The 12,121-nt window shown below is 40.0% G+C and overlaps 1 protein-coding gene across 2 annotated transcripts in view; it reads left to right on the top strand.

Moving 5' to 3' along the window:
* The window catches only part of myo5b (myosin VB), a 295,143-nt gene that overhangs the window by 149,317 nt on the left and 133,705 nt on the right, over nt 1-12,121 (top strand). For both annotated transcript variants that reach the window (XM_060936097.1, XM_060936098.1), the window contains exons 6-9: nt 678-821; nt 948-1,029; nt 8,167-8,274; nt 11,715-11,824. In XM_060936097.1, coding sequence (XP_060792080.1) covers nt 678-821; nt 948-1,029; nt 8,167-8,274; nt 11,715-11,824 — 444 coding nt within the window. The remainder of the gene's footprint in view (nt 1-677; nt 822-947; nt 1,030-8,166; nt 8,275-11,714; nt 11,825-12,121) is intronic.

The raw sequence follows: 12,121 nt of genomic DNA, 5'->3' as shown, positions 1-12,121 counted from the left end.
GGACGGCCATGTCTTGGTAGGTTTGCAGTTGTGCCATACTTTTTCCATTTTTGAATGATGGATTGAACAGTGCTTCTTGAGATGTTCAGAGCTTGGGATATTTTTTTATAACCTAACCCTGCTTTAAACTTCTCCAGAACTTTATCCCTGACCTGTCTGGTGAGTTCTTTGGTCTTCATGATGCTGTTTGTTCTTCAGTGTTCTCTAACAAACCACTGAGGCCTTCACAGAACAAGTGTATTTATGCTGAGAGTAAATTACACACAGTAGGACTCTATTAACTAATTAGATGACTTCCGAAGGCAATTGATTGCACTGGATTGTATTTAGAGGTATCAGAGGACAGGGGGCTGAATACTAATGCACACCACATTTTTCAGATTTTTATTTGTTTAAAATTTTGAAGACCATTTATCATTTTTGTTTCGCTTCACAATTATGTGCTACTCTGTGTTGGTCTATCACATAAAATCTCAATAAAAAAAAAACTTTTAAGTTCGTGGTTGTAAGGTGGAAAAATGCGAAAAAGTTCAAGGGGTATGAATACTTTTGCAAGGCACTGTACCTACTAATAATGGTTTTAAAATGTCTGAAGTGTTCTTAAAATTGCTTACTGCTGTTTTGCTTTTACTCACTGAGTGTTTTTTTTTTAATACTCCCACCATTTATCCTCACAGGCTATCGGAAATGCAAAGACGACACGTAACGACAACAGCAGCCGCTTCGGGAAATACATTCAAATCGGCTTTGACAGGAGGTATCACATCATCGGTGCCAACATGCGCACGTATTTGCTGGAGAAGTCCAGAGTGGTGTTTCAGGTGAGTGCGGTGTCGTAAGAAAGCTCTTAGCCTTAAATGGCCATCAAACACGAGCCTGACAGTTCATCAGCGGCTCTGCTGAACGAGACGTTTCCCAGAGTGCTGAAACCTGCGTTATTCCTGCAGGCTGAGGACGAGAGGAACTACCACATCTTCTACCAACTGTGTGCCTCTGCTTCACTCCCCGAGTTTAAAGACCTGTCTCTGAGTGAGTAGCCCACTGACCTGCTGCTGTGCAAAGTGTTTCATTAATGAAAGCTTCAACTGCGCAGCTCTACTCTACCTTCACTTATCCTTTCCACCAATTAACCTTCAGGAGTATAATAATCTTCCGTAAATTTTCCTTAATGCACGTTTGAGTGTACATATTTTGTTCATGTACTGTATGAAATTTAATATTCATTAATCCAAGTGTTTGTAATATGGCCAAGCCCCGCCTACTTTCACAGAAAGAGATTTGATTGGCATTTAAAATGACCAGTCATAGCATTTACTTCATGCATGAGATTATCTTATGAGTCTGTTTTAAACAACAAATTTTTTTTTTTTTTTTGGGCGGGGGATATAGAAACGGGTTCCGGCCGTCCGGTAACGTTTTCATTTCCGGGCCATGTCTTTAAAACGACTGAAGATATCTTCATGAAACTTTGTATGCATATCAAGCAACATGTGAACTGGTGCCTTTTGCTATTTTGGATTTTTGGAAAAAAGTATTTTTAAAATTTTTACATTTAAAAAAAATTTTTTTTGACTTAGTTTCTAAGAGCAGTGTTTGTTTCCGGAGCATATATCCAAAACTGTTCATGATACGGGTTTGAAACTTGGTGTATGTACATGTTAACAAGGTGATGTACTAGTGCATCTCAAAAAATTTGATTACCATGAAAAAGTTCCTTTTTTTTCATAATTTAATTCAAAAAGGTAAACTTTCATATATTCTATATTCATTACATGTAAAGTGAAATATTTAAATCCTTTTTTGTTTTAATTTTGATGATTATGGCTTATAGCTCATGAAAATCAGAAATCCAGTATCTCAAATTATTAGAACATTCCCTAAGATCAATCAAAAAAAGGATTTACAATACAGAAATGTCCAACTTCTGAAAAGTATATTCATTTATACACTCAATACTTAGTTGGGGCTTCTTTACCATGAATCACTGTATCAATGCGGTGTGGCCTGGAGGTGATCAGTCTGTGGCACTGCTGAGGTGTTATTGAAGCCCAGGTTGCTTTGATAGTGGCCTTCAGCGTATCTGTATTTTTGGGTCGGGTGTTTCTCATCTTCCTCTTGACAATACCCCATAGATTCTCTGTGGGGTTCAGGTCAGGCAAGTTGGCTGGCCAATCAAACACAGTAATATCATGGTCAGCAAACCATTTGGTAGTAGTTTTGGCACTGTGGGTAGGTGCTAAGTCCTGCTGGAAAAGGAAATCAGCATCTCCAAAAAGCTTGTCAGCAGATGGAAGCATGAAGTGCTCTAAAATCTCCTGGTAGATGGCTGCGTTGACTTTGGACTTGATAAAATACAGTGGACCAACACCAGCAGATGACATGGCACCCCAAATCATCACAGACTGTGGAAACTTCACACTGGGCTTCAAACACCTTGGATTCTGTGCCTCTCCACTCTTCCTCCAGACTCTAGAACCGTCATTTCCAAATTAAATGCAAAATGTACTTTCATCTGAAAAGAGGACTTTGGACCACTGAGCAACAGTCCATTTCTTTCTCTCCTTAGCCCAGATAAGACACTTCTGACATTGTCTCTGGCTCTGGAGTAGCTTGATATTAGGAATGCAAAAGTTGTATCCCCTTTCTTGAAGATGTCTGTTCGTGATAGGTCTTGATACACTGACACCAGCCTCAGTCCACTCCTTGTGAAGCTCTCCCAAGTTCTTGAATCAACTTTTCTTGACAATCCTCTCAAGACTGCGGCCATCCCTGTTGCTTGCGCACCTTTTCCAGCCACCCTTTTCAGCAATGACCTTTTGTGGCTTACCCTCCTTGTGGAGGGCATCTGTGATCATCTTCTGGACAACAGTCAAGTCAGCAGTCTTCCCCATGATTGTGGTTGTGTGTACTGAACTAGACCGAGAGATGCACTGTGTTCATACTGTTTTACTCAAACTCGAAATGAAATATTCTAATATTTTGAGATGTTTTTTTTTTAATGTTTTTGTACCGTATGCCATACTGATTAAAATTAAAATAGAAAAATGCTTGAAATATTTTAGTTTATGTGTAATGAGTCTATAATATATAACATTTTCACTTTCTTAAATAACTGATGGAAAAATTGAACTTCTTCACAATATTCTAATTTTTTGAGATGCACTAGTACAGCCTTTTGATGCTAAGAAATGCGAGAAATTTAAATTTTTCATGTTTCCATGAAACTTTCCATGAGACTTAGTCTCTCAGGTTAGTCTTAGGGGTTGGTTTTGTTTCCGGAGCAGAACTTGAAAACTATGAGTGGTGCGGTCTTGAAAGTTGGTATATGTGCTGATTAAGTAATGTATATGTGCCTTTTGATACGAATAAATGTGAGGAATTTTTAAATTTTTAGCTCACCTGGACCAAAGGACCGGTGGGTTTATGCCATGGGTTGCTGAGGTCAGTGTAAAAAGGTCGGGTTGGTTCCTTGCACTTGAAAAATGTGATATAGGGCGGGGGATATAGATGACTCTGTCTTCTTGTCTAAAACTTATTTTTGCACGATGTGTATATTCTGTATAAGTGTCTGAACGTTTTAATTCATCCAATCATTTAAAAATTCCTTTAACATTACAGTTCCCTGAACTAACACGGCATGAGCATTACGTCGTTAGTAATTAATGCAGTTAAAACCTGTATTCTCTGGTAAACTGTTTGTTTAAACATTAGCCAAATAATAGCCTCAACCTCGATACTATTGTTAATTAGTAAAGAGGACTAATGCTAATGTTTCTGGTTTCCGAATGTGAATGCCTTAAATACTGTTTGTAAAGGAAAGCTAAATATAAAGCTTTTCCAGTGTAACTCAAAGTGACCGGAGTTTATCCTCATGATGGAGAAAATGTTTCCTTCACCAGATTTTGTGTCTAAATGTTTTTTTTTTTTGTAATTTTCTCTTTATTTAGCCATCAGGTCACATACAATAGAGGATATTATCCTTCCATTTCTCATTTCTTTCTTTCTTTACACAGTAGTTTCCTTTGCAAAAACTAAAATAGGTAAACAATTCAAACCCAAATAAAACCATTTCTAGCAGAGAAAACCCAAAAAATATCCATCCATAATCGTCACATTGTGTGCCTGGGCCATTTTTTGAACATTTTTATATACAATAAAAACAATTAGAACATAGGGGTAAGTTTCACTGTTTTCCTTAGAAAAGAATTAAAGAAAAAGAAAAGTGACATGCATACATACATTACAGGAAGATACCTCAAGCAAAATCTGATCTTAAACCCACTTGTTTAACATACCCAGTCTATCTAAGATAGATTCTAGAAAAGTCGTCAGTCTCTATTTTGAGGGAGTAAGTCAACTTTTCCATTGTGTATACAACCCCGATTCCAAAAAAGTTGGGACAAAGTACAAATTGTAAATAAAAACGGAATGCAATAATTTACAAATCTCAAAAACTGATATTGTATTCACAATAGAACATAGACAACATATCAAATGTCGAAAGTGAGACATTTTGAAATTTCATGCCAAATATTGGCTCATTTGAAATTTCATGACAGCAACACATCTCAAAAAAGTTGGGACAGGGGCAATAAGAGGCTGGAAAAGTTAAAAGTACAAAAAAGGAACAGCTGGAGGACCAAATTGCAACTCATTAGGTCAATTGGCAATAGGTCATTAACATGACTGGGTATAAAAAGAGCATCTTGGAGTGGCAGCAGCTCTCAGAAGTAAAGATGGGAAGAGGATCACCAATCCCCCTAATTCTGCGCCGACAAATAGTGGAGCAATATCAGAAAGGAGTTCGACAGTGTAAAATTGCAAAGAGTTTGAACATATCATCATCTACAGTGCATAATATCATCAAAAGATTCAGAGAATCTGGAAGAATCTCTGTGCATAAGGGTCAAGGCCAGAAAACCATACTGGGTGCCCGTGATCTTCGGGCCCTTAGACGGCACTGCATCACATACAGGCATGCTTCTGTATTGGAAATCACAAAATGGGCTCAGGAATATTTCCAGAGAACATTATCTGTGAACACAATTCACCGTGCCATCCGCCGTTGGCAGCTAAAACTCTATAGTTCAAAGAAGAAGCCGTATCTAAACATGATCCAGAAGTGCAGACGTCTTCTCTGGGCCAAGGCTCATTTAAAATGGACTGTGGCAAAGTGGAAAACTGTTCTGTGGTCAGACGAATCAAAATTTGAAGTTCTTTATGGAAATCAGGGACGCCGTGTCATTCAGACTAAAGAGGAGAAGGACGACCCAAGTTGTTATCAGCGCTCAGTTCAGAAGCCTGCATCTCTGATGGTATGGGGTTGCATTAATGCGTGTGGCATGGGCAGCTTACACATCTGGAAAGACACCATCAATGCTGAAAGGTATATCCAGGTTCTAGAGCAACATATGCTCCCATCCAGATGACGTCTCTTTCAGGGAAGACCTTGCATTTTCCAACATGACGATGCCAAACCACATACTGCATCAATTACAGCATCATGGCTGCGTAGAAGAAGGGTCCGGGTACTGAACTGGCCAGCCTGCAGTCCAGATCTTTCACCCATAGAAAACATTTGGCGCATCATAAAACGGAAGATACGACAAAAAAGACCCAAGACAGTTGAGCAACTAGAATCCTACATTAGACAAGAATGGGTTAACATTCCTATCCCTAAACTTGAGCAACTTGTCTCCTCAGTCCCCAGACGTTTACAGACTGTTGTAAAGAGAAAAGGGGATGTCTCACAGTGGTAAACATGGCCTTGTCCCAACTTTTTTGAGATGTGTTGTTGTCATGAAATTTAAAATCACCTAATTTTTCTCTTTAATTGATACATTTTCTCAGTTTAAACATTTGATATGTCATCTATGTTCTATATAAAATATGGAATTTTGAAACTTCATCATTGCATTCCGTTTTTATTTACAATTTGTTCTTTGTCCCAACTTTTTTGGAATCGGGGTTGTATATCATGAATTACATCTAGCCATTCTCCTATTGTAGGAGGGTCTGACTTTAACCATCTTCTTGATATTGTTTTTTTACTCGCCACCAGTAGTATAAGTAACAACTTTTTATCCCAGTAGTCCCAACAATCAAGTGAAATATTTCCTAAGTATAAAATGTCAAATCTACAAGGAATGTCTACTTCAAAATCTTGTTCAAGTGAAAGTGGATGTCTCGCCAGTATGGTGTTATTATTGGGCAATCCCAGAAAACATGAAAGTGATTGGCCTCATTTGCCCCACAGGCCCTCCAGCAGGCAGTGCTAGATATTTGTGTGCGCTGCTGTAATGGTGTTATAAAAAAAATCTCTAAGTTTTTCCAGCTATATTCACGCCATGTGTTTGAGCATGTTGTTCCCCATTGTAGTTTCCACAGATTTCCCCATTCTTCTTCAGATAAGATTACCTTCCTTTTCCCATTTATCTTTAATATATAGAGTGTTGTCTGGACTGGCTTGATGTAATGCCTGGTATAATCTAGATACAACCTTCTTGCAAGTTATTGAATTATTAGCTCCCTGGAACACTTCTAAAATACCTGTCTTTTGCCCCTCTATTGCTCTAGCTATATGTTCCTGAAAGTATCGCCTAAACTGAATGTATCTATAAAAATCTTGGGGTTGTAATCACCGGCGCTTTAAGGGGGGGTGCTTCGGGGGGCTCAAGCCCCTGGGCCACAGCCAATCAGGGGCCTCATAAAGGGGCCTTGTAATATTAATAAAATAATAAACTGTCGGAATCTTGGGCCTACATTAATGTACGGATAGAAATAAGGTTAGAAATAAATGAGCGCACAGTAGCCTGCTGTAAGAGACATGGTGGATGTGGTTCGCGAAACGAACACCCACAACTGGACCAGAATAAAATGTAACAAAATGTAACGTCACGCACGAAAGCGCGCCAAAGACTGCAGACTACTGAGACACAAATTTAGAGGCTTTGAAAGATGAAGCGTTCACATGTTAGCGGGGCGCATAAAAGGGAAAAAAAGAGAGAGATGCAGGTAATGATAGAATCATTGCCTAAAGTCACCAGACTTTTTTAAGGTAAGGATCACCAATCTGTTCAGAATATCAGCGACTTATCAGTTATCAGCCATATCAGCAGCTAGGCTATGTGTAGCTAGGCTAGATATGCTATGAGGTAACGGATAGCATATTAAAAGGCAGTTGAATGCACGGTCTTATTCAAGGAGAAGGAAGACTTGCATGATGCTTGAACATAGATTGGTAAAATAGACCCTAGTAGGACTTGGTTTCGTGTATTTCGGTCTGTAGAGTTATGAGTTTGGCCGCTGTCCATGGTGTTTACGTTTCATGCGGCCGCCGAGCCAAGTACCTTGACTTGCAGTGAATGTTTGTTTTCATGCCGCCGAGCTATTTTTATGTATTTTATTTTTTAAAAGGACTTGTCTGTAGGTGTGTGTGTTTTATGTTTACAACACATAGGTCTACATTATAGCGCACGCGCGCTTGTGTGGTTATCTCTGGCCATGCCCCTGCGTGAAAGTTACGCAGTATCACTGTCCTGTCCGTGGTAATAATCAGAACCGGCTCTGTAATGATAATGCGCGCGTTCTTCTCTCCCTCTGTGGTCGGACGTGTTGAGCGATGTGAGCGTAGGCCTTGCGCAGCTACGCTGAGCCAAACGTAACCTATCGTAGGCTTCTAGGCTAATTACGCGCTTACACTGTAAATGCTTGCCACGTATTGCAAATAAAATAAGAGTGTTTTCCTGGCCAGCGGTAAGGGTAGGGTTGACAGGTAGCCTATGAGGGGCCTCAAAAAACCCAGTAGCCCCTGGGCCACGGGTGTTGATAAAGCGCCCCTGGTTGTAATCCATTCTCTTGCTGCAGCAACTCAAAGCTCTTAAGTGTGCCTTTATTTACAAATGTGTGGTAAGTAGTAAGCCCCCCCTTTAATCCAAGTCTTGAATCTGGAGTCCAGAATGTTAGGGGAGGAATCCGTGTCAGAAGCGCACCATCGTAATATTTTTAGAGTATGTTCCAATTCACAAAGTTTTATTATCTTCTGCCATATTTTCAATGTAGTGTTAATCCAGCGTCTAAATGTTTAACCTGCCAACTGTTCTAGACTGAACCCAAGTCCTTTCAGTGTTTTGATTACATTACTGTTGCGTGTTTTTTGTCTTGCAGCCAGTGCAGAAGACTTCACTTACACCGCTCTGGGTCAGAACATCTTCATTCCAGGGGTTAATGATGCTGTGGACTTGCAGAAGACCCGGGAAGCTCTGACCATGCTGGGTGAGACTCATACATTGCAGCATTTTCCAGATTTGCACAAATAACAGCAGATAATGCTTATTCAAGCATGTTTTCAAGCACTATGTCATCCATCGTGTTGTAAGAATGAGCGTAACAATCGTGCACTGCACATACACGTGCATGTGTTTTTATTAAAATGGCCGGTGAGCGTATACAATTCGGTTCACCATTCGAAATAAACGGACTAGACTAAAGAAATCGCTTTCAGACATGTTTATGCTTATTACTGAGGGAAAGCACGTTCCTATTTTTAAAATATACTCCTTTCCTCGCCTTCTTTGGCCAGTGGTCCCATGCGTGATGTAGATGTGACGCGCTTCTGAGTTGTTACGGGAAGTTGTCGAAAAGAGTACTGAGACCACTGAGCTCTAGTGCCGGGCCATTTCCGGGAAATAAGAGTGTCGGTCATGGTGACAGCGTGTGTACGTCAGCCTCGGTTCAGAGGTTTCAGTTTCGAAAACTGTAAGAGGTAAGAGTAGAATAATATAAAATACAGGACACTTGGTATACTTCTGTGATTTTGTTCGTTTTTGGATTACGCTTCATTTTCGTGCCTACTGCCTCATAGAGTAAATCTATACCTGTATATATGCTATATTTACTGTATGGACATGGTATCAGAAAACAATTTTATTTATAAGCAGTAGCCACATGTACCTAGTCTGGTTAACACCAGACCATATCACAAGTGAAATATGGTCTGGAATCCGCCTATTGAATTTCTCGTAGGGGAGGTGTGGTTTACGATTGTCAACGGCCGTTTATTGGACGTTGCGAATGTCTATCATTTGGCATATACGTAGCCCATGGCCAATCATGGCAGTTGTACCTGGTGACGACGTTAGAGCGACGAAGAGGTGAAGAAGAAAAGGAAAGAGAAAGAGAAGGCAAAACAAAAATAGGAAAACAATGGCACTGAACGATTACTGCCGTTTGTGCAAGACAAATATGAGAGAAGCTGGTTTGGTTAGTTTGGTTCGTATCGCTCGCCGCCATGTTAAATGTGATCCGTAAACAGTCCCAAATAAACTACAAGCTTCCGTTTGTCGAGTAGTACGCGTCACCGTCTTTCCACCCCTCCCCACTCTCTGATTGGCTCCCTAACTCAGGCGAGCCTTTAGACCATAGTTTCCATGCTGTCTTTTCAGATCGGAACGATTGTGCAAAGCAGCATGGGATTTCCCAGGCTAACATGTACCCATAGGGTACCTATTTTTACAATTGCGGTTCCTTTAGGATTGTACATCAAGGAAATGCAAGTCTATATACCACTATTTTCTAAACTGGTATGATTCTGCTGTGTTGTAAAAGTAATAACACTCATTCTATTTGCAATGGCGGGTCATCCTGTAGTGACGGCATCTTCTAATACTATAATTCAGGGAAAAATAAAACGGCCTTTCGTTCCTGGTCGAATTTTTATTTTGATCGTCAGTGATTCAGAACGGTCACTCAAACACTGTGGGTGGGACTGAAGGAGGGTCATTTTGTGTAGATTGTGTTTCAGAGTGAGCGACGCAATCAGGATAAAATTCCGGGAGTTGTTACAGATTCCATTGTAATGTTCAAAACGGAAATAACATGTTAAGGAAGGAAGAAGATACTTGAGGTTGTGCTGTCTTGGAAAATAATTGACGTTAGGCTGTTTTGATGCAGTACTGATTGTTACTGGTGGACAGTTCCACAGCATTTTGCCATTTACAGTTTTATTCATTTAGGAATGATGCATTGCGCATTTTCTTTCCATTTATAGTTGTATTTAATGTTGTGGAACGACCGAGAGACAAGCTGGTTCCTGTTATCACTTGCGTTAGAGCAGCTGTAATCGGTTGTGCAACATGAGCATCCTCAACCAGAAACTGCAGACTCCTCTGTTGGAAGACTTAAAGTGCCATTCCACCATTGGATGTATTCTTTGGCATAAAATACAATATATTTTATGACAACATGACTAGACAGAGAAATCTTTTAGCTTCAGAATGATATATCAAACATAATTTTTTGACGACAAGTATATTAATTTTGCGACCAAAGTCACCTACCCTTTTAATTTCCGCGCGGTAGTGAAACGTGATGTCATCGGCAGGTTCCCCTTCTTGTGTACCACGTGTCGGTCTATTTTTAGACCAGGAAACCCCCAAAGTGAGAGAGTCATTTCTCCTCGTATATGGGGGCCAAAAAAATTGCGAAAAATTTTGAGTTAATCTTTCAGTTAGCTAGATTTATTGGTATTAGCTAGATTTATTGGTATTATTTTTATCGCGTTCTATCCGCCATTGCTGATAATATGTGCCACGTCACGTGGTACACAAGAAGGGGAACCTGCCGATGACATCACGCGCGGAAATTGAAAGGGTAGGTGACTTTGGTCGCAAAATTAATATACTTGTCGTTGTCAAAAAATTATGTTTGATATATCATTTTTAAGCTAAAAGATTTCTCTATCTAGTGATACCATTTATATATGTTGTCAAAATATATTGTATTTTATGCCAAAGAATACATCCAATGGTGGAATGGCACTTTAAAGTGCATATGATGGGTAAATTCAGGAGCGAGATCAGTGTAATTCTCCTATTTTATATTAAACTTTGGTCAAATATCTGTCACATTTTGCATTTTGTGCGATTTTTTTTACCTTGCGCAATACCAGAAAAATTCAGTTGAAATCAAGCCATTTGAGGCGAATTGGTCCGCCTCTGAAAAAACTTGGCATTTGGATTTCCCACCAAACATTGATTTTCGTGACGTCGCGTGCGGGATGCCTCCTTCTGAATCCTACGTCAGCGCTGGTTTGTTTATGAGAAAACGACCTGGTGGTTTTCTGCAAATTTCTTCAACGTTATCACGTAATTATTAAAATGGTTAACAGATGTATCGTAGGAGGGTGTAGCAACACCAGTCTTGATGGGATTAGTACTCATCGTTTCCCAAAAGACCGGACAATGAGAGAGAAATGGGAGCGCTTGGTCTACACAGGCTGTGCACTGAAACCGTGCAAAGCTCGCGCAGCCTGCTGGCGCTTCCGCAGGTAACGTCACGAATCTGACTCCAGACTCGCTTGGGATTTTTCCAGACGCGTTTTATTTTATTTTTTTCTGCTGTAGACAGATGGCCTTGTGCAAAATGACCCTTCTGGATGAGTGTGTAAAAGAACATACTTTCATATTAAAAAAAAAAACACGAAATTGGTCCAGGATATGCACTTTAAAGTTTTTCAGTTACAAACCACTGACACTGGAGACTCCTTTCAAAAATGCTACCGCAGCAGTAACACTTATTAAAAATCCATTTGTCTGGAGCATGTCTCTGTACAAGTTGTCCAGCCAATCCTTGTCCAAGTAGGGCAGAGTCATGATTACGGAAGAATGTGTTACAGCCAACACAAATGGATTTACACACTGCGTTTTGCTGTGCAGGTGTGAAGGAGATTCATCAGATGAGCATCTTCAAGATAATTGCCTCCATCTTGCACCTTGGGAATGTGGACATTGTTTCTGAGAGAGATGGAGAGTCGTGCCATATCGCTGTAAGTGCTCCCAGAGGGTGGGACGTTATCCTATTTCACTACTGCCTTTTAAACCATCCTGTTGTTCTGCTGGGAGCTTGAGTTCAGTGTTGGGGTTTTTTTTTCTGTTTTTTTAAACGGTTATCCCAAAATATAGATGATTATCCTACGATATGTTTGCATTGCTGAGCTGGTACTGGAGCTATGAGGCTAATGTAGCTAACAAGTACAAGAAACCTATAGCTACCAGTTCAGCATTGTGCAAGCTGCTGTTTTAAACCATATTGAGTTTGTGTCTCAAACAGACTCTGTATGGTT

Source organism: Neoarius graeffei, chromosome 12, assembly GCF_027579695.1.
Source record: "Neoarius graeffei isolate fNeoGra1 chromosome 12, fNeoGra1.pri, whole genome shotgun sequence".
Taxonomy (NCBI): domain Eukaryota; kingdom Metazoa; phylum Chordata; class Actinopteri; order Siluriformes; family Ariidae; genus Neoarius; species Neoarius graeffei.
The sequence above is the reverse complement of the archived record's forward strand: the minus strand, read 5'-3'. Positions and strand labels throughout refer to the sequence as shown.